This window comes from Lepus europaeus, chromosome 21 (assembly GCF_033115175.1).
Source record: "Lepus europaeus isolate LE1 chromosome 21, mLepTim1.pri, whole genome shotgun sequence".
Lineage (NCBI taxonomy): Eukaryota > Metazoa > Chordata > Mammalia > Lagomorpha > Leporidae > Lepus > Lepus europaeus.
This window is the reverse complement of record NC_084847.1, coordinates 9,143,518-9,163,675: the sequence shown is the minus strand read 5'-3', so window position 1 is coordinate 9,163,675 and position 20,158 is coordinate 9,143,518. Positions and strand designations below refer to the sequence as shown.

At 63.0% G+C, this 20,158-nt stretch overlaps 1 protein-coding gene across 1 annotated transcript; it reads left to right on the top strand.

The window, feature by feature from the left end:
- Nucleotides 1–5,966: 5,966 nt before the first annotated feature.
- On the top strand, nt 5,967–7,218 carry SOCS1 (suppressor of cytokine signaling 1). Its single transcript, XM_062180498.1, has 2 exons — nt 5,967–5,981; nt 6,443–7,218. The coding sequence occupies exon 2, from the start codon at nt 6,493–6,495 to the stop codon at nt 7,126–7,128; it is 636 nt and encodes a 211-aa protein (XP_062036482.1). The 5' UTR covers nt 5,967–5,981; nt 6,443–6,492; the 3' UTR covers nt 7,129–7,218.
- The last annotated feature ends 12,940 nt before the right edge of the window (nt 7,219–20,158 follow it).

Genomic DNA, 20,158 nt, shown 5'->3' with positions numbered 1-20,158 from the left:
CAGTCCTCAGCATGGTGCCCGGCGCAGGGTGGGGGACTAGTAAACATTTGCTAAATAAAAGGAAGAAGGAGCAGGCACTAAGGCGACACAGAGATGGCACCCGTGTACCCATCAAATAGGCAAAGCCAGGAAAAGCGACGCTAGAAGCACGGGCAGACACCGGGGCCACAGAGCTGAACACTGCCGCCGAGCTGGCGGACGTGTGTTGGTGAGCCGCGGGCTGTGCCTGCGGGCGCTGAATACACGCAGACTGCCGCTCACGCACGTGTGCCAAGAGCCCGGCGGGGAGACTGGGGGCCACGGCACATGTGGTAGCAACAAACAACCTGCGTGTCCACTCACAGGGGATGGCCAGTGGACACGCAAGGCCCACGCTGAGGACCCTCACAGAGTTCTTCAAAAGGATGGGGCATCTCTACATGCTAGTGTGTGAGAAGGGCAAAATGAAGCAAGACACACCACGTGTCCAGGCGTGATTCCCACACAGAGCAGCACCGTGTTGTTATGAGCGAAATGCACATTTGTGAGCATACAGGGAAAGATCTGGGAGGATAGAGACCACACTGCTGCCTCAGGGGCAGGAAGCTACTTTCGCAAAGAAGGAACACGTGAACAGGAGCGAGCATCATCGGTGAGCACATCCCACGGGTGCCCACAGGCAAAGCCTTGCTGAAAGTGAACCAGAGACCGCACTGCCAAGGCGGATGCTACATCAGCCCCTGCCCAGGGCTCGCCCCAGGGCTCTCCCCAGAGGGACCCCCTGCCCACGGGCCAGAGGCCATTCCCTTCCGCCTCCTCTCCCGCTGCTGGGGCCTCACGGGGGGTCCCATGGGGTGGTTTACGGGGTGCTCCAGTCCTGCCCCGGGCTAGATGCCACCTTCTCCTGAAACTTAGTCAAGGGCCACCTCCTGCTCAGCCTGCTCAGGACCCTGCCAGCTGAGTCAGGTGCCTCGTCGGGTGCCAGTAGACACTGGGCTTCCCGCGTGGGCAAGTGTGCACTCTGCTGCCGCTTCTCCGCGCCCTGGAAGGATGCCTTGTCCATCTGAGGGAACCGGGTCAAGTTCAACCTCTCGTCACGGAGCCTGCCAGCCTCAGGCCTTGTCCTGCCCCGACCCCCAGCGTCACCCGCCCGCCCAGCTGCAGTGTTTTCTCCTTCTCTGTCATGGCCAGAGGTGAGCGTGCTGCTTCTTGCTGTCAGCTGCTGATGCTTCATCTGCCACTTAGGAAACAAGGTGGCGTGAGCTGCGTGAGCCAGAGGGCTCACGAGAGTGGCATCAAAATGGAACCCCAGGTCCCAAGTGCTCCGCTGCCGACAGGTGCTGCGCCTTGCAGGCAGGGCTTTTGTGACGGTCCTTTGGGCCACCAGGATGAAGCCAACTTGCCGGAATCACACGGCTGGGAGCTGGCAGGCCTGGGCTTCACAAACAGTGCTGTTGGGAAGCCACGAGCCACTGCACCTCTCAGGGAGTGGTTAACACGGAAGCAGAGCCCACCGTCTGTCTGACTTCACTGGTCACCGGGCTGGGAGAGTCTCTCGGGACTGCCGAGCCCAGGGTGCCCCACGAGGCCCCGCCAGCAGCCCGAGTTGGGCTTTCCTCCCAGAACAGTGGGAAAAGTGAAATGAGAGAAGGGACCGGAAGACTGCCACCTGGCCCGGCACAGGGCCTGGGGAATGGAGTGAGGCTAGCCCCAGAATTCAGGCCAGGCCCCTCCCCCCCCAGGCCATGCTCCCTATGGAGCCCTTCCTTGGGACTGTCCCTGTTCCCACTGCAGGGGAGTGTCCCACAGAGCTGGGACTCCAGAGGGCTCTCCCCACACCCAATCCTATGGTGATTCCTGGGCTGTGACGGCTGTCCCATGTCCCTCCCGCTGCCCAACAGGGCCCTGCCGGACTGACCAGACTCGGCCACCCCCTTGGTTCTACACCAACTCTACCTGGCTCCTTGGTGGCCTCAGGCACGCCAGTCAGCCCCGCCATAGGGCCTTGGCACTGGCTATTCCCTCTGCCCCAGGACCTCTCCTTCCTTCTCTCACAAAGACCTCCCTGTCAACGCCACCTCCTCCAAGAGGCTTTCCCTGGTCTTTCGGCTCACCCACACTGTGCCCTCTCTCCTCAGTGCGCTCTCTCTCCTTGTTTCTTTCCAACACAGCCTCAGCATCGTCTGAGATGGCTCCCTCGGTCTGCTCGAGGACCTTCAAGTCCCCGGTACTTGGCATGCACCTGGCACTTCGTACCTACCTGCGGCATAGGTACTGAGAGACTGCAATAGGTCTATCGCTCCCCCCTTTGCAGACGGGAAAACTGAGGCACAGAGAAGCCAAGACACTTGCTCCCCGCCGCATGCTCTATGGAGGGACAGATGTCAGCTCAGAGAGCAGATGCTCGAAGCCCCGCAGCCCAGGGCTCCCAGGGGACGGACTCCCAGGGGACCCTCGCTGGGCGCTGTGTCACGGACGAGGCAGGCCGAGGAGCACTGGGGCAGAGCGCAGGCGCAGAACTGCCTTGCCCAGGGTCTGCTCTTCCCGGCAGGACCTTGCTGAAGCTGGAAAGAGAAACTGAAAAACTGGATTCCTCAGGACAAGATGCTGATGGTCTCCAGCTGCTGGCTGGGCCCCTCAGTGCTGGGCCAGCAGGGCCTGCAAGGTGGGCAGGAGCGTCTCACACCCTGGGCTGACCCTGCTTGCAGTCAGAGCCTGGCACTTTGCTCTGGGCTTGGCATGCCTTGCTGCTCCAGGAGCAGCACAAACTTTCCAGAGCCCATTTTGCAGACGGGGCAAACCAGGCTCCGAGAGGCAAAGTCATTTGCCTAAAGCCACTCAGCTGGGAGAGAGCAGGTCAGGTCTTCCTCTGGAGTCTGAGTTCCCAAGGGGTTCCCGCTGCCTGGCATCCCTCCAGGAACAATGGCCTGGAGACAGATGCCTGGCAATCAGCCAATTTCTTTTTCCCTTGCAGCATCTGGATTTAGTTTCATTTTGAACTCAGGACTTCAGAAACTGAAAGCAAAGTCACGTGACTGTCAGTGGAGGCTCTGAGAACACAGCAGCCTGTGCCTGACACACAGCAATTGTGCAACCTGGCCAGGGTGGAGCAAGGGGCCAGCACTGCTGAGCAGGCCAGGAAACGGAGACTCAGAAGGACCCAAAGCCATGTCAACGCAGAGGCTGAGAGGCCACGACCTGGAACCTCCCCGGCATGTATAAGCTGCAGGGAAGCCAGCAGCTCTGTGCGCCCCTCGTGGTCAGCTCAGGGCCCAGGGGGGTCTGTCTGGGGTCTTTGTCTGCAATAGGTCTATCACTTTTCCAGCAGACATGCCAGGATGGGGACCACCAGGAACGGGGGAGTGGAGAATGAGACTACCGCATAGGGCAAGGGCGAGCAGTGTGGTGTCAGACAGCCTGGATTTGAGTCCCTGCTCAGCCCTTCTGAGCTGTGTGTCCTTAAGTAAGTGACTCCCTCCTCTGAGTCTCAGTTTTCCTCCCTCTGCAATGGGTCAACTGGATTCTGACGTCAATCCGATGATCTCAGGATGTAAAGCAGTGAGCACAGTCAGCTTTGGCCATGCGGTCACAGCAGATGAAGGCAAGGGTGCACGGGGACAGGTGGGAGACACCAGGGAGTGGGAGGGACAAGAGGGAGTGGCCCCAGTCCCCAGCATAGGGGGTAGCTCTCAAGCAGCCACTGAGGCCACCACAGGGGACAGGATGGGCATGTATAGAGCTTCTCTGTGCACGAGTGAGCAAGCACAGGAGCCCACCCTGCCTGGCTGTCTCTTCTGGCCCTGGACCACCTGTCCCCAGCTCAGGTGAGAAGGGGGTCTGGTTTACCCCCCAGAAGCACCCATCTGCCGCCTCAGCCCATGCCCCTGGGGCAGGACTTGGAAAACACACAGGACGAAGCATGTGCGTGCAGCCCCTGGGGTGAGCACCCGACGCACAGTCACTTGCCATCGGCTATCCCCTCCGTTCTCACCCGTTTCCAGCAGACAGCTTCGTCACAGGCGCGGGGCCGCAAGGCTGGAGAGCAGCAGCACTGGAACTGGGTCTGGGCCGAGACGAGCTTTGAACTCTGACGGAGCTTTGTATCTTACACCCCCAGCCCCCAGCAGACACTCCATCCACAGCACCTGACCCCTGGCACAGGCACGGCTCTGCAGCTTCTCTCTGGTCCCCTTGCACGCTTGCCTGCGTGCACGCACACACACACACACACACACACCCGGGATCACACGGATGGGCACACCACGGACCACCACCAGCCTGACACACACAGCCTTGGGAGCTGATGGGGCTCCTCACCAGCTTGTGTCTGGGCCAGACCCGGTCCTGTCCAGGAGGAAACACAGGATTGGCCTCTGCTTGGGGGACTGCACCAGCAGGGAGGCGGGAAGGGGGGCCCCCCGGCCTCCAGGAGAGGAGCCATCTGGGCTGCAGCCCGAGAGCCGCCTGCAGAGGGCAGTGTGTGCCAGCGGGAGGCGGTCACCAAGCCCCCAGCCCGGGTGCCTTCCTTGGGACCCCTCCTGTCCGTGGCTTTGCCCGACAGAATCACTGCATCACACACCTGCACAGGTCACAGCCCTACCCCCCCCATCCAGCCCAGGATGCGGCTGTGCGTTTGGGGGGGGGGGGCGGACTGTGAAGGGCAGTGAAGGAGCCGCGGGGAGGGGAGGCCCAGGTACCCAGGGGCTTGGGGCCCGCACATCTGAAAAGGCCCCGTTTTCCCACTGGAAAGCTGCCTTTCACAGTGCAGTCTGAAGGTTCCCAGCTGCCCCGCTCCCCAGGATGAAGATGCGGAGAGCGGGCGCCGGTCCGGGGCCTGCCCTGCCCTCCCTGGCGCCTCAGTTTCCTCGGCTGTCGCCAGCAGGAGCGCTCGGAGCGGACGGAGGCTGCTGGGGACCTTGCCCAGCCGCGCCCGGTTTCCGAGGAACTCCGCGGCAGCGTCGTCACTGGGTTCTTCTGAAGCCTGTGGTCAAGCAGCCGCTTCCTGGGAAGCGCGAGCAGAGGCTGGGCACCGCGGGACCCCGGGGCGGGTGGCAGGGGCGCAGGGCACCGCGGCCGCCGGGGTTCTGGGACCCCGGGGCGCAGGGCACCGTGGGACCCCGGGGCGGGTGGCAGGGGCGCAGGGCACCGCGGCCGCCGGGGTTCTGGGACCCCGGGGCGCAGGGCACCGTGGGACCCCGGGGCGGGTGACAGGGGCGCAGGGCACCGCGGCCGCCGGGGTTCTGGGACCCCGGGGCGCAGGGCACCGTGGGACCCCGGGGCGGGTGACAGGGGCGCAGGGCGCGAGCCTCCCCGCCCCCAGCCTCAGCGTACGCAGGGACAGCTCGGACCACAGGTCGGGGCGAGCTGCGGGGGCTGCCTGCAGGGGAGCCGAGGGCAGAGCCCCGGCGCCCAGAGCCCACTGGGGAGGGGGCGTGGAGGGACCAGCCCGGGCGGCGCACAGCGCACGGAGGAGCCCCGGGGCCGGCGGGAGCAGGGCGGAGTGGGGACGCCGGCGCTGAAGCGGGATTCCGAGCAGCGCCCAGAGGTTCGGGAGGTGGGGCAGAGGGGTGCCAGGACGGGCGCGAGGCCGCCCGGTGTCCCGGGAGCGTGGAAGAGAAGCTGGGCGCCACCGCGGAAAGAGAAACCGAAAGCGGCGCCTGCGGGGCGGGGCCTTTTTCGGGGGGCGGGGCCTGCGGGGCGGGGCCTCCGCCGGCGCCCGGCCCCGCCCACCAGGCCGGTTAAAAGACTGGTGCAGGGGCGGGGCCTGCGGGGGCGGGCCCGGCGGGGGGCGGTGCCGGCGGGGGCGGTGCCCGCGGGGCGGGGCCTCCGCCGGCACCCAGCCCCGCCCACCAGGCCGGTTAAAAGACTGGTGCAGGGGCGGGCGCCGAGCAGAGCGAGCTGCGGCCGTGGCAGCTGCACGGCTCTCGGCCCCGGAGCATGCGCGAGAGCCGCCCCGGAGCCCCCCGCCGCCCCGCCCGCGGCGCCCCGCGCCCCGCCGCCAGGTGAGCCCGGCACTGGGCGAGGAGGCGGGAGGGAGAAGGGAGGAGAGGCGAGGAAAAGGGCGCCCGGGAGCCGGGCCGGCTTCGGTGGGGTAACGGCCGCCACGCCTCGGGTCCCCGCCGGCCCCACCCAGGCCGCCCCCCGCGCGCGCGCGGGGTTCCCAAAGCGCAGTCTTTTCTCCAGCCTTTGCCCAGCGCGCCCAGCTCGGGCGCCAGTGCCCTGCCTGGCCAGCAGGCGGCGGCCGCGGGGCGGTGAGCGGCGGGCCGGACCGCCGGAGCCGGCACCGGCTTCTCTCCTGCACCCCTCTCCACGCCCCCCTCGGGGCGCCCCGCGCGGAGCTGGACGCCGCCCCCCAGCCCCCGCGCCTGGACGGGCCGAGTGCCTGGAAAGGCCGTGGTCTCGACGAGCCTCCCCTTCCCACGCGCGGCCGCCGCGCCGGCTCACTGCCTCTTCTCCTCGCTAGCGCACCCCCGGACGCTATGGCCCACCCCTCCGGCTGGCCCCTCGTGTAGGATGGTGGCACACAACCAGGTGGCAGCCGACAATGCAGTCTCCTCGGCAGCAGAGCCCCGACGGCGGCCGGAGCCTCCCTCCTCTCCCTCCTCCTCGCCCGCGGCCCCCGCGCGCCCGCGGCCCTGCGCGCCGGCCCCGGCCCCGGCCCCCGGCGACACGCACTTCCGCACATTTCGCTCGCACGCCGACTACCGGCGCATCACGCGCACCAGCGCGCTCCTCGACGCCTGCGGCTTCTACTGGGGGCCCCTGAGCGTGCACGGCGCGCACGAGCGGCTGCGCGCCGAGCCCGTGGGCACCTTCCTGGTGCGCGACAGCCGCCAGCGGAACTGCTTCTTCGCCCTCAGCGTGAAGATGGCCTCGGGCCCCACGAGCATCCGCGTGCACTTCCAGGCCGGCCGCTTCCACCTGGACGGCAGCCGCGAGACCTTCGACTGCCTCTTCGAGCTGCTGGAGCACTACGTGGCGGCGCCGCGCCGCATGCTGGGCGCCCCGCTGCGCCAGCGCCGCGTGCGGCCGCTGCAGGAGCTGTGCCGCCAGCGCATCGTGGCCACCGTGGGCCGCGAGAACCTGGCGCGCATCCCCCTCAACCCCGTCCTGCGCGACTACCTGAGCTCCTTCCCCTTCCAGATCTGACCGGCCGCGCCCACCGGGCAGGCAGCATTAACGGGGTGGGGGGGGTGCCCGCCGTATTATTTCTATTATTATTATTATTTGCCTGCAACCACATGGGTGCCCTCCCGCTGGGGCCGGAGGGAGCGGTGAGGGGGGGGAGGGTGGGCGCGCCCTTCTTGGGCTCCCTCTGGGCTCTCCCTGGTTGGTGTAGCAGCTTAATTTAACCGGATCTGGGGCCAGGACCTGAACTCGCACCCCTACCTCTTCATGTTTACATATACCCAGTATCTTTGCACAAACCAGGGGCTGGGGGAGGGTCTCTGGCTTTATTTTTCTGCTGTGCAGAATCCTATTTTATATTTTTTACAGCCAGTTTAGGTAATAAACTTTATTATGAAAGTTTTTTTTTTTTAAAGAAAAAAGGTTTGGATGGTGTGTACTTTGGGCCAGAGTCGTCCCTGGGAGGCCGGTGGGTCGGACTCCGGGGAAGGCAGCCTGGGTCTGGGGGGGTGGCAGGTGGTCCAGCCTGCTGTGTGCCAGTCCTGTGAGGAGCTCTGGTGGCTGCAGCTCGCCTGGTGCTGTGCAGAGCCACCCTGCCGAGGAGGCACAGGCGCCTGGCCCCATTTCACAGAAGAGAAAACCAAGCGAGGGGGCCGGTTGCCCCGAGGCCGTTTCTCTGTGTGTCCACCCAGGATCTCGGAGATGGGTGACACAGAGAAAACTGGCTGGCTCTGAGACCACAGCAACTTCCAGGAAGAAGGTGGGGGCAGCCGGGAGGAGGGGGCGCCGATGGCGGGGATGTGGGGCAGGGGTGGACTTCCTTCTTCCCGCCCTGTCGGGGCCTGTGTACTTTTTGGTGAACACAGTTTGGAGTCAGAACGAGGCTCTGTGGTCTGCGGCAGAGCGAGGGCCCTGCTGGCGGCTCTGGGTAAATCCCTGTGGCTCCCCAGGCCTCCGCCTGGGCCCTCGCTCAGGTGGGGAGGCCAGGGCTGCTCCGGACGCTGGCCTGGGATGCGGCTTCCACGGCTACTCCTGCGCCCGTGGCCGGCCTGGCAGAGGGGCCGGAGAACTGATTCATTCTCAGGTTAGGCGGCCTCGTGGACACGTGCCACGTTGTCCGGCAGCCTGGACGCACAGAGCTGCAGGGGCCGGGCTTGTCTGGGCTTTGATGGAGTGGGCTCCAGGTGTGAGGCCCGGAGAGCTGGAGGAGCTCACAGCCGCTGCTGCTGCCCAGCCCCCCTAGGAGGGCAGAGTGCGGGGCGGGGGGGCCGAGTGCCGGGGGAGGGGGACATCCCTACTTTTGCTCTTTCAGAACCACCTCCTCGCCCCTCCCTGGCTGCCCCGTGTGGCCTGGGGCGGTGCCTGCAGGGACGGAAGGCAGCCTCTGGAAAGGCCTGAGCACCAGCGGCCCCGTGCCATCCTCCCCGCTAGCCCCCACCTGGCAGATGGCAGAGCAGGGCGCAGGGCCCACGGAGGTGGCCGACCTGTGCTGTCCAGAGGCCACCCCGGGACCTGTGGCGCAGGTACGCGCCCAGGCCCTGCTCGCCCAGGTGGCGCATTCGGCCCTCCCGGCAGCCTAACGGCTTGGCACCCGCTGCAGCTGGGGAAACGGGACCTCATCTCGAGGTGGGGGGAGGAACGCGCAGGCACTCTGCAATAGGTTCAGGGTGTTTTCTTCCCCCTTTGAGAAAAGTTTAAAACCCGAATTTTCATTACACACTGCTGAATACACACACAGTCCGCTTATAAAACCTGAAGCCACAGCTGCCAAGCATAAAGGGCCCTCTGATCGCATTCCCCAAGTGGGCCCCTTCTTCCTTTGTGAGTCATTTTTCAAGAATCCATACTAACACACGTCCAGGGGCGGGGGTGGGGCGGGGGGCGGCTGAGCTGCAGACCTGTGCAGACACCACGCAGGGGAGCGCGGCTGTGTGTGTGTGTGTGTGTGTGTGGCTTCCCCGGTGGTGCAGGCTCTATCTCATTCTCAAACCTCAGCTTCGTGATTCAGCAACACTGACGTCAATTTACAAGAATGAAAAGTGAGAGGAGGGTTTGTGTGTGCAAAGGCCTGAGTTGGGGGCCCCGGGCGCGTTGGCGCTGTGCTCTCCGCTGGGAGTGCATGAGTCGGGGCGGCCCGGGGGCAGGCAGAGAGAGAGCAGCAGCTCCCTGGGCAATGAGGACTGTGCACAGGTGCAGCTGTTAGCTGGGGACTCTTAAGAGTGGAAGCTCACAGAGCAGTGACCTACTCAAGGCCAGCGCGCACTAGGTCCACCCAACCCTAAACACAGTGGAACTCCCAGAAAGTGAGCTGGGGGCGGGGAGCTGGGAATCCCGGGGTTCCTCGGTGCTCCCGACCTTCGGAGCAGTTGCTGTTGCCCCGGCAGAGCAGGAGCTGGTTACAGACATAAAGTGACACACAGCAGGTGCGAGGACACCCGGGGTGGTACAAGCGCCTGCGCACCTGCTGTGTCCCAGGCACCGTGAGATTCCAAGCCCAAAGGGTACAGTAATTCAGGGCTCGATAGGCAGAGAACAAGAACATTCCAAACAGTGACCATGCTCAGAGGACCACGCGGCAGGACGCTTGGACGGTGCAGAGTGACCACAGAGGGGCAACAGAGAGGGCAGGAAGGCTGAGCGGGACCAGAGCCCACAGGTAAAGCAAGAGGGAGAACACCGGAGTGGAGCTTTCTGGGGGGCCTGGGCTGACCTGCTCCACCCTAGGCTGTGAGCACATCCCGCGTGCGCTGGGTTGGAGTGGACACAGGCCGGGAGGCCCGGAGGGACCGGCCTCCTGCCTCTTGCCCTGCATGGCTATTTGGCGAGCCCCCCCCCCCCCCACCAGCGCCAATCAGGCAACCAGCAAGGGCAGGCCATGGGACCATCGGGGTGGAATGCTGGGACCCATGTGGGCTGGGCCTGGAGTGGCCAACCGGGGTAGGGGGGCAGCCATCATCCCTGGAGGCAATGTCACCTATGTGGGCCAGAGCTGGCCTCAAGTTCGGGTAGGAGGCAGAGACCTGAAAGGGGCGGATGGGGCCCCTACAGGTGGGGGTGGAGGTGGGGCGTGGGTGTGGCCAGCGCCACTGGACGCCCGCTGGGCATCACCCTCACCTGGCTCTCCCCCCTGCCCGGCCCCATGGCCTCCCCCGGTGCGGGGACCCCAGGAGATAGCATGGCTGGCGCGGCCTGATTCTGGGAGAAGTTTCAATCAACATCCCTCAGGTTTCACCAAAGCAAATTCACGTTAGCCAAAGAAGACCAAGGCCGGCATTCAAACGGCCCCTCTCGGCCCTGGGACCCGACACACAGCCCTCGCTGGAAACTTGCAGGCTCTACAGCGACCCAGTACAACATCGCCCCTGCCCGACGGCCCCACGCCAACTGTGGCCTCCAGCGGCGCGGAGTGGGCCTGCCCAGGCGCGTGGCCCCAGCACTCACCACACTCCTCCTGTCTTCGGGCCTTTGCACGTGCTGTCCCTGTGTTGCACTGGCGTTCCCCGGAGAGGCCAGGCTAACCGTCGCTCGCACGAGGGAACCGCGCGGCTCCCAGGCTCCACCGCCGCACTGATGACGTCACCGCGCTGCAGGAGCCCCGCCCCGGGTGGGGTGGGGGGGCGGCGCTCGGCCAGGGCCCAAGCCCGCTTGGTCGGTTCGACAGTTCTCGGCTCCCTGGGCTCCTCTGAGCCGCAGTGTCTGGCCACCGGCCTGCAAGCTCGGGGCTCCCGGGGCTCCCGGGAAGACCCCGAGCCCAAGAGAGGCCGTGTCCCAAGGGCACGGAGGGTCACGGCCAATGGGCCCTCCCCCTGCCTCCTGGAGCCCTCACCGAGCCCCCAGTCTGGAGCCTGTCGGTCAGTCCGCGGAAGTTAGAACCAGAAATGCTTAACTTGAGATGGGCCACTTCATCGGAATTGGCCCTCTCTGCCTTTTGATTTTTTTTTAAAAAAAAATTTTAAATTTTTGATGAGTTTTTAACAAATTCAATGTGCTTTGTAGATAGAATTCTAAGAACACAGTGGAGTTCCCTCCCTGCCTGCCCTAAAACAATACTGTTCCCTGAGCCTCTCCTGGGTGCTGCTGCTCTGTCCAGGACCAGCCTTCTGATAAGGAAGGCTTGGGAAGGTGATCAGAGTGCCAAGGGCAGCGCTGGAGCCACGGGCCAGGTGGCCTCCCACCCGCCCAGAGGGGCGATGTCTGTGCTGTGCTTCCCAGCCCTGGGAGCAGCCTGGAGGCCAGTCGGCCGCCGAGCCGGCCAGGGCTCAGAGCACTGCCAGGGCTGCTCGTCACAGGGGCCCTGGGGAAGGGCTCAGGGCGGCCAGCAGCCCTGGCTGCCCGCTGGGGGCCTTGGAAGCAAATAGAAGGGCAGGGATGGGGGAGGGGTCCGTAGCAGGCAGGGCTGGGAGGGAGGCATTGGGGGCTGGCCCCATCTGGGGACCGGCAGGGGCCTGTGCTGTGAGACTCACCCTCCCTCCCATACCTGGGTGCAGCTGGGAGGGGCTGGCTTCCTCACCAACATCTCATGCCGCGAGGCAGCACGGAGGGGCAGGGATGGGGCCCAGGACTTGGGTTCAAGTCTTGGCTCAGTCACCTATGTAACCAGAGTGGCCTCATTTATAAAACGTTAGCATACCCAGCGTGCTCTGCTTCGGAAAGGTGGTGACGATGGTTACTTTCGCATGCTCTCGGCTGCCCAGATGTCCTTGAACAGACAGACCTGGCCGGCCCTGTTCTGGGCTTGCTGCTGGCTAACCTCAGCAGCGGCCACCAGCTGGGTCAGGCACGGTGGGCACTGTCACTCGCGGGATGGAGCCTGCCAAATCCTCACGAAGACCGTGTGAAACCGCAGTGAGTGTTGTTAGCCTCAGGAAGCCAGCACAGCGCTGAAGCAGCGCCCGGGGCCATGCCTCGGGGAGGTGGCCGGGCCAGTGGATCCCAGCACAGGCGGCCTGGGAGCCCACCCTTCTCCAGTCTGAACTCCCGTGCTGAGGTCGTCAGACATCGCCGGAGCTTCGCTTTGCCAATTCTCCGCCAGATCCAGCCAAGGAATAGCCGTCTGGTTATTCTGTTTTCTGTTACTTGGTTTCCTTTTTTTCTTCTTCTTCTTCTTTTTTTTTTTTTGACAGGCAGAGTGGAAAGTGAGAGAGAGAGAGACAGAGAGAAAGGTCTTCCTTTTTGCCGTTGGTTCACCCTCCAATGGCCGCTGCGGCCGGCGCATCTCGCTGATCCAAAGCCAGGAGCCAGGTGCTTCTCCTGGTCTCCCATGTGGGTGCAGGGCCCAAGGACTTGGGCCATCCTCCACTGCCTTCCCGGGCCATAGCAGAGAGCTGGCCTGGAAGAGGGGCAACCAGGACAGAATCCGGTGCCCTGACCGGGACTAGAACCCGGTGTGCCGGCGCCGCAAGGCGGAGGATTAGCCTGTTAAGCCACGGCGCCGGCCGACTTGGTTTCCTTAAGTACGATTTATTTCAAGGGAAATATCACCAGACCGGGAAAGCCAAAATGCCCGCTCCAGTGAGGCAGCGGGTGAACAATACAGCCACGTCCAAACAATGTCAGAAACGCTGCTGTCCTAGGGCTGTCTTGCTCCAGGCTGCCCTGTGTTTGGCTGAAGACGGAGAGGGAGATGAGGTGGGGAAGAAGAGGAAGAGGAAGGTTAGCCCAGGTGGTGAGGGGGACCTGAAGAAACGGGCACGTCTGTGGAAGCCCCAGGAGCCCAGCATCCTGCACTTCAGAGTCCTGCCCAGACCCTGACACCCCTCCACGTGGTCCCAGCCCTAACCCCGAGGAAAGCTCCCAGAATTCTCTCTCCTCAGGACCAAATGGGTCTCCTGGCTGGATAACACGGGGCAATAGAACCTTCACAGACGCCCTAGGGGAAGCTCCTTTGCCCAGCGCCAGGGCTTCCCACCCTTCACCCTAAAGGAGAAAGGGGAGGGAGTAAAGAGACGCCCTCAAAGCCGGGAGTCTGAACACAGACGGCGCGCTCAGCCCTCTGCTCTCCGCCTCGCAAGGTGTATTCTCTCCATTCACCCACGGAACCTCGCTCTCCCCCAGTCCGCGTGACAGGGCACTCCCTGTCCCTTTGTTCTGACGGATGCTCTGTCCCCAGTAAAACCTTATCACTTTGCTGTCTCACGACTGAATTCTTTATTGCGTGAAGGCAAGAACCCCATGTCTTCTCTACAGTGACAGGTTTAGGCGTCCAGGCACTCAGGCCATCTTCCACTGCCTCCCCAGGCGCATTAGCAGGGAGCTGGATTGGAAGTGGAGTCGCCGGGACTCAAACCGGTGCTCTCGTATGGGATGCTAGTGTCACAGGCGGTGGGCTTAACTTGCTGTACAAGGCTGGCTAAACTGTCCCATCTAAACCCAAGACTGAGAGATGACCCACTGTCCCTTATGTGGGAGAACACAGTCTGGCATAGCTGCCAAGCCCTGCACTGATTCTGAGCCTCCCCTGTGAAACAGGGTGGCGTGGGAGGAGGAGGAGGCCCCGGCCCTCGTCCCAGCTTGAGCCACTGAACATGAAACTGTGAAACGCCCAGGCCTGGGCACCTCTGTGTCATTTATGTCACTTTTACCAAGTTCCCTCCACGCTAGCCTGGTGACAGGAAGGGCCACAGTTCCCAGAAGGTGGGTAAAAGTGAAACCACCTCTGGTCCAGCCGGGATGGGCCTGCTCGGGGAGGGGGTGGGGCGGGAATGAGCTCCTGGGTCCCAGAGGCCCTTCAGGGGACCTGAGACCGGAAACAGAGGCCGGTGCTGTGGGCTCCGGCCCCTCGGCAGCCTTTGGAGGGAGCAGGATGTGACTGCCCAGGTCGCGCTTTGACCCCCTTGCAACGCACAGCACCTGGGCATCACTTCAGCCCCCTTTTCTAGCACCTTCTGGGAAGGTTCCGTTTTCTGCCAATTTTTTTTTTAAGGATTTATTTATTAATTGGAAAGGCAGAGATACAGAGAGAAAAGGGGAGAGGGGAGGTCTTCCATCTGCGGCTTTACTTCCCAAATGGACACAATGGCCGAGGCTGTGCTGATCCGAAGCCAGGAGCCAGGAGCGTCTTCTGGGTCTCCCACGTGGGTTCAGGGGCCCAAGCACGTGGGCCATCCTCCCCTGCTTTCCCAGGTACAGCAGCAGGGAGCTGGACCAGAAGTGGAACAGCTGGGACTTGAACCAAAGCCCTTAAGGGATGCTGGCATCAGGTGGCGGCTTCACCCACTACACCACAGTGCCGGCCCGGATCATAGAATTTTCCAGGCATGGACACTGAGGCCTGAGGAGCCAAGGTTCCTTGTCCAGGGCCTTAGGGCTCACAGAAGTCACAGAAGCCGAGCTTGAACCAAGCAAGGTGACTCCAGCACTTTATAGTAGCTCCCATCTGCTAGAAGCTAAAATGTGGCCCCCTTCCCATGGGGCTGACCCCTCGCCCCCAGCCTCCAGGTTCCTCTCTTGCCCCTTGTCGTTTGTGTCACCTGCCCTCCCGTTTCCCTGTGTTCTCTGAGGCTCCTGCAGAAAAGCCTCGATGTTTCCCTTGCTTTCTGTCCTCTTGGGAGAATTCCTACGCAGACTTCAAACCCCAGTGCAGCCATCGCTTCCCCACGGGAGGCTGCCCTGAGCCCCTGTGTGTGCTCCCGCTCAAGCCCACATCAGGTGCCCTGCGGCCCCCCGCCCCATCCCCAGGCAGGACATAAACCTGGCCAATATTCTGAGTGGTCCCTGCAGCATGTGTCCCACACCCACCCCGACACACTGCAGCTACCATGGCCTGTGACAGCACAGAAGTGGGGACTCAGGTTTTGTTCAAACTGGGTGGCGGCACTTGGTTACAAGATACTGCAAGGACACTGTCTGGGGTGAGTGAGGAAGATCCTGGGTGCGGGACAAAGAGAAGAAAGCAAAAGGAGAGAGAGATGGAGCAGGGGGAGAGAAACAGGAGGGAGGGAGAGGGGTGGGGGGAAGGGAGAAGGGAAGGGGAGGGGGGGAGGGGAGGGGAGGGGAGGGGAGGGAAGGCGAGGCGAGGCGAGGAGAGGAGGGGGAGGGGAGGCCAGAGAGGAAAAGGAAAGCAAAACGGAAACACAGACAATCACAGGGCACTCAGATTGGCGAATGAGGGTGGGGGAGTGGATCGTGAATGAGTCGGCGAATGAGTGAATGAATGAGCGAGCGAGGGGAGGACTGAACTGACCAAGGCACACATAACACGAAGGACGCGGGGCTGGCATTTGGTAGAGTGGTTAGGCACACATGTTCCACGCGTCCCTTCACTCCGGCTCCCTCGCTAAGCTGCGCTCCGAGAGGCAGCAGGTCACGCTCAAGTACGTGGGTCCCTGTCGCCCATGTGGGAGGCCTGGATGGAGCTCCCGACTCCTGGCTTCCCCCGGCCCAGTCCTGGCTGTAGCAGCCATTTGGGGAGTGAATCCGTGGATGGAAGATCGGTTTCTCCCTACCCCCTCTCTGTGCTTTTCACATAAATAAAATGCGTAGATTTTTAAAAGGTAACGGTCATTATTACAGACAGGAAATGAAATAGGGCAAATGAGAGAGGGATCAGTGACGGCCGGCCCGGGTCTCAGCCCTCATGTAGCTTCTGCCTGGAAGAGCCTGGGCCCAGCAGCTCGCTGCTCACAGGCTCCTGGCCACGGGGACCTTGGTGGGCTCCAGGCACGCTCCGTGTCCTGAAGGGCTGGTATGTCATTGACCCCAGGAAACCATACCTGTGACGCCATCCCCTCCCGACCAAGAACCCCGGCACTTGGCACCTGCTCCCCGCCAGCCCAGAAAACTGAAAGTAAAAGCCATCCGGGCACCTTGCCCCAGCCTTCCTGTCCCTTAGCTGGTTTCTTAGAAATCAGCTGCCTGCCCTGCCAGTTGCAGCCTGGACTTTCTCCCCACCCCCACCCTACCCCAGGCCCCCTCCTCTGGGTGGTGCTACACTGACAGCAGGGACAGGGAAAGCGGTGGCCCCAGAGAGTGTGGCCACCACACCGGCGCCCTGCAAACATGTATTCAGTGCCTGCTGCGTGCCTGCGGCAGGAGAGCAGAGGACGAGCGGCTTCCCCTGGATGCTGGTCCAGGCTCAGCAGGGCCATGGTTAAGGAAGCCCAGGGATGGCAGGGGAGTGGGAGATGCGGAGTCAGGGCAGGCTCCCTGGAGGAGGCGCTGTCTTCAGGAAGGAGTTCACCCAGGGAGCTGGGGCGAGGGAGCAGCACTGGCCAAGGTCTGGAGCTGTGAGGTCTGGAAACTGTCTTTTATTCTCTCATCACGTAGCACCTGTCCCTGCAGGTGCTGGCACTGAGCCTCAGGGGCCCACAGAGATCATCCGCCCAATGCAGCCCGTGTGCCCGTCACCCTCTACCGTCTCACCAGCCCCTCAGATCTGCTCACGGCTGGGCCCTCGGCTCCCCGTCTGTTCACGCTGCCCCACTGAAATCCTTGGCCAGGCCACCCCTGGGGAGACACAGGTGGCCTGGCAGGCAGCAGCAGGGCTGGGATTCTCAGTCGTTGCCTCCCCCTTCCTCTGGGTGAGGCTCATGGCCCCAAGCACCAGCTGAGCTGAGCGCTGCTGCCCCAGGCCATCAGAGACCATGACCTGGCCACAGGTGGGCATGTCCCAGGCCTGGCCAGAGTTAACCCGGTTGGGGGAGGCGTGTGACCTCAGCTGGACCAGAGACCTTCCCGGGACTTTTCTCCCAAAACTAACAGGGACACTTTCCTGTAAATGGGGACCTGGTGGCAGGTACTGTGACCACTGTGTGAACAGAGTGGAAGGCAGAAGAGGCCTGATGTCCTGTCCGAGCGCCTGCATCCAGCCATGCCTGAAACCCACCTCTGGACCCCTCCAGTTCATGCACCACAACTCCCTTAAGCATTTTTCTTAAATAGCATTTTTCCTTATTTCTTAAAGACTCAGAGGGAGAGGGAGAGAGAGAGAGAGAGAGAGCGAGCACACACTTCCATCTCCTGATTCACTCCCCAAATGCCTACAACAGCCAGGGCTGGGCCAGGCTGAAGCCAGGAGTCTGGAACTCAATTCAGGTTTCCCACGTGGGGGGCAGCGACCCAAGTCCTGGGGCCCTCACCTGCCACCTCCAAGGACACACACCAGCAGGGAGCTGGAGTGGAGCGGCTGGGACTCCAACCTGGAGCTACAATACAGAACGCGCACGTCTCGGGCGGCAACTTAAGCACCGTGCCGAACACCAGCCCCACGTGTCGTCTTTTCTGCTGGTGCCTGTCCAAGTTGTGTTTCTGTCCCTGGCAACCCAAAGAGTCCTGGGTAACCAGAGTTTGAAGAGCAGCAGGGTCAGGAATGGGCTTGGCTGGTATGAAGCAAGAGTGATGAAACGGGCCAGCACTGGGCACAGTGGGGTAAGCCGCTGCCAGTGGCACCAGGATCTCTCTTCCACTTCTGCTCCAGCTCCCTGTTAATGCGTCCGGGAAAGCAGCAGGAGATGGCCCAAGGCCCTGGGCCCCTGTCACTCACATAGGAGACCCAGATGGAGCTCAAGGCTCCTGGCTTCAGCGTGGTCCAGCTCCAGCCATCATGGCCATTTGGGGAGTGAACGAGTGGATGGAAGATCTTTCTGTGTCTCCCAGTCTCTCTATGTCATTATGCCTTGCAAATCAGTAAATAAATGAAACAGAGCCATGTGTCTGGGGAATGACGAAACAAGGCCACCTATGCCGGGAGCTGGGGCCGGGTGATCATGCCCCTCCGAGTGTGTCACAGAGGACGGCGTGAGAGGCCGCGACTGGAACACGGACGCCTGCTCACCACCTCCTGATTCCTGCTTGCTCACAACTGACTTTAGGAAAATAATTCACATTATTATTGCTTCTTAAAAATGTCCTTTGCATTGGCCAAAAATGCAGACGTGACTTTTGAGAGTGGTTTTAGGGTCACGTGAAAAGGGAGGGAAAGGACGGTGCCACGCACCCTCCCCACCGGCAGCCCGCACCTGCCGCGGTCTTTGTTGAACCCACGCATAAAGCTGGAATGCAGACCCTGGATGTTAGCAGCTGCAGGTGCAGGTGTCCTTTCTTTAAGGGAAAGAGAGAGCTTTCCTGCTGCAGCCTACTCTCCTCCTCCTCGCCTTTGGTGAGCGTCCTTCCAGGCAGGACATTCTCACCCCAGAGGCTCAGCACGCCCAGGCAGGGGCCCGGTACGATGGCCGCCATCTCATCCAGTGACATCCAGAGGTGTCCCATTTCACTGGACGGGAAAACTGGGGCTCAGAGGGAGGCCATCTCTCTGGGGTGGGGTAGGGGAGGGCCAATCCCTGCTCAGCACCCTTGAGACAACACACGGCCCAGGGGCTCTGACTCCTGGAGGAGCCCCTGGGGGACCCAGCACTCCAGTCCCTGAGCCTCAGCCATCCGCCAGTGGGCTACGCGGTCTTAGGCGGGTGCTACAGGGGTCGGGCTCTGCCGTGGACCTCCCTGGATTAGGCCTCAGCTCGAGCAGGTGCATGCTGTTCCCATCAAGCCCCACCCTGGGGTTCAACAGGACCAGCAGGACTTCTGGTCTTAACTCTGCAGCCGGACAGAGGCTGAAGAACAGAGACGCTGTGTGGCTCGCCGCAGTCGGTCAAGGCCAGGGTGTGCAGGACGAGAAGTGTCCCAGAAGGAAGTGGGGCCTGCTTGGGTGCCTGCTTTGTGTTCACGACTGGTGCCCCCACCGAGGGGCGGGCCCGGGGAAGGCTGGGGCCGTGGAGTGCAGTGATGGGGTGACGGATGCTGCCACCTGCCCCGGGCACACAGTCCACGCTCGGGAAGGGCTGAAAGACCAGTCCTGTCACTGGATGGGAGATAAAATACGCTTCGTGTGGCACAAGGGCTACTGCTCACCGAGCACCTTCCCGACACGGGGCCCGTGCTGAGCGCCCCACACTCTGCAACCTTCTCAGTAGACGGCGTGAGGGTAGATCCTACAAAGCGGCTTTTGGGTCCAAACCATGCGGTAACGGGCAATTCCCTACGGCCGGAGCTGATTTCATCCTCCTTTACAGATGAGGAAACTGAGGCCTGGAGGAGCCACAACCCGAGGGCCCAGGTTGCCACCTTCTTCCTCTTCTGTGCTCCCCGCCCCGCCCGTACCTGCGCGCCCGTGGTGGCCTGATCTATATTTACATGCCGGTTTCTGTGAACCGGGGAACTGGGCAGTGACTTACTCCACAGTCTTTGCAGCCCCTCAGATATGAGGCATCCAAACCCCTGAGCTTCAGAACCACCCCTCCCCTGCCTAAGTGGAGACCCCGGCCCCAGCCAGACAGAAATGGAAGTCGTGTGCCTGCCTGTCCTAGGGGCCCCTGCCTGGTAGGGGATTTGTGTCCATTTCTCTGAGGGTAACACTGAGGCAAAGCTGTGCCAAGCCCGACTGTCCACTGCTCAGGGGCAGAACAGATTGGGTGGTTTGGGGGGCCTGGGGGGTGGGGTCCCGCCTGGTCCAGTCTGATCTAAGCCCCCCAGGGCAGAGCCCTGTGGACCAGGCATGCTTGGCCGCTTCGGGGGGAGTCGTGGAACCGGCTGAGGGCGGAGTGTTTCCAGGTAGTCAGACCGAGACAGCCGCGGCAGCCGCGGAGGCCGTGGAGGAAGAAGGGGCGGCCTGGTCCCCGCTGCGCGCAGCCCGCCCGCCAGGCACAGCCGGTCTTCGGGGAAGTCGCCGAGTCGGAGTTCCAGGAAGCGATAACGCTTGTTGAAACCCCTTTCTTGTGGCCTGGGCTCGTCACATGGCTCGCTGGGGACCAACGGCAGGCAGGGCAGCAGGCCTGGGCAGGTCTGCACGCTGACACTGAAGTGGGGGGGAGGGGCCGGGCACTGCGGCCACCCCACCCCAGACACCTGCCTTGGGCCCAGAGCACTCCCTGGCCTCCCCCGCCGGCCGTCTGCACCCTGGGGAGCTGGCGCAGTCAGATCCCATCCCCGCCGAGCGGCAAAGGGAGCGAGGAGCCCTGGGCCACAGGCTGCCACGGAGGGGCCTCTGCTGCTCTACCACGAAGCCGGGGACGGCGTCTGGCCCTTCCTTAGCCCCGAGCTGCTGCCACTGGGGCTGGGA